A 1,798-nucleotide genomic window follows, 5' to 3' on the forward strand; every position below is an offset into this window, starting at 1 on the left:
ATGCCGGGTATACCAAGGACGCGACATGCTGATTGCAATGGGTCTGATGCCAGTGAGGAACTTGAGATTGTGGTTAACGTCGGCGGCGTGAAGCAGGCGCTGTACGGGGACATCCTGAACCGCTACCCGGAGACACTGTTGGCACAATTGGTGAACTCGGCGGAAAGTTCAAAAGACCTGTCTTCACTTTGTGACGACTATGACCCCGCGTCGGCGGAGTTTTATTTCGACAGGGATCCCGATGCATTCAAGTGTATAATCGAGTTGTATTATTACGGGGAGATACACATGAAACGAGGCATCTGTCCAGTGTGTTTCGTGAAGGAGATGGAGTTTTGGAAAATCGACCCGGATTTTCTCGACGAGTGTTGTAAAAGCAACCTGGACGACGTGGAGAGTGAGCTCGCCGAGATCGCCGAGAAAGTTAAAACCATCTTAGTGGACCGGGCCGGGGACCCGTCGGCCACCGGCTGGCTGCGTTTCCAAATGTGGCTCTGGAGACTCATGGAGAAGCCGGACTCCTCTCTCCCGGCGCGCATCATCGCCATCGTGTCCTTCGTCCTGATCCTCGTGTCCTCCGTGGTGATGTGCGTGGGGACTCTCCCCGACCTGCAGGCGCAGGACTCGGAGGGCAATCCCGTGGAACACCCGACCGTGGAGGCCATCGAGACCGTGTGCATCGGATGGTTCACCGTTGAATACGTCTCGCGTCTGATCTCCTCCCCTAACAAGGTGAAGTTCATGCTGTCGTTCATGAACATCATCGACTTCATGGCCGTCGTGCCCTTCTTCGTGGTGCTGACCCTGACCTCCCTGGGCACATCCATGATGGAGCTGGCCAACGTGCAGCAGGCGGTGCAAGCCTTGCGTATAATGCGCATCGCGCGCATCTTCAAGTTGGCGCGCCATTCCTCGGGCCTCCAGACGCTCACGTCTGCCCTGAAGAGCAGCTTCAAGGAGCTCGGACTGCTGCTCATGTACATGGGGGTGGGGGTGTTCCTTTTCTCGGCGTTGGGCTACACCATGGAGCAGAGCCACCCGGAGACCCTGTTCACAAGCATCCCGCAGTCTTTCTGGTGGGCGGTCATCACCATGACCACGGTGGGCTATGGAGACATCTACCCGAAGACCACGCTGGGTCGGTGTAACGCCGCCGCCAGCTTCTTATGCGGGGTGATCGCCATTGCGCTGCCCATACACCCCATCATCAACAATTTTGTCATTTTCTACAACAAGCAGCAGGTGCTAGAGACCGCGGCCAAGCATGAGATCGAGCTGATGGCCTTGCGCTCCAGCGACGGCGAATTTATGCCTGCGTCCAGGGTATCTCAGAAGTGTGCCGGTGCCGGTGGGCCCGGGGTGTGGGACAACACCATGCGGTCTTCTCACAGCGACGCTTACATCCCGCTACTGGAAGACCCATCAGGGAGCGCAGAAATCACGACCCCCCGCATGGATACGAGCTTTGAAAGTTCAGCCTATAGTGCACTGACTGATTTGATCTCATAAACAAACTCCAGTCCACACCATGGCCATGCATATATAGCAGTGATATTGACACCATTACTGTTTTCCATCTCTCATATAGCCTAACGATATATTATATATACCTTTTTTTATGTAGTCCACGCGTTTTAGGCTCTATAAAATGTGCATTGCTGAGGAGATTATTGTAAATAGCCTCGTAGAAATAATTGGTGTGCAGTCATTATAGTCTCGATTCTCTCGAAGGACCATTGATGCATTTGAACAGCGCCCATGGGACGTACAGTTTTTCACTCGATGAGCGCCTCTGGCG

At 54.3% G+C, this 1,798-nt stretch overlaps 1 protein-coding gene across 1 annotated transcript; it reads left to right on the forward strand.

Annotated features, from left to right (window-relative positions):
• Positions 1 to 1,509, forward strand: LOC311228363 (voltage-gated potassium channel regulatory subunit KCNF1-like; the record flags this gene model as incomplete). Its single annotated transcript, XM_084314273.1, has 1 exon — positions 1 to 1,509. The coding sequence occupies one exon, from the start codon at positions 1 to 3 to the stop codon at positions 1,507 to 1,509; it is 1,509 nt and encodes a 502-aa protein (XP_084170399.1).
• Positions 1,510 to 1,798: the final 289 nt, after the last annotated feature.

The sequence above is a fragment of the Notolepis coatsorum genome, assembly GCF_963971535.1.
Source record: "Notolepis coatsorum genome assembly, chromosome: 5".
Taxonomy (NCBI): domain Eukaryota; kingdom Metazoa; phylum Chordata; class Actinopteri; order Aulopiformes; family Paralepididae; genus Notolepis; species Notolepis coatsorum.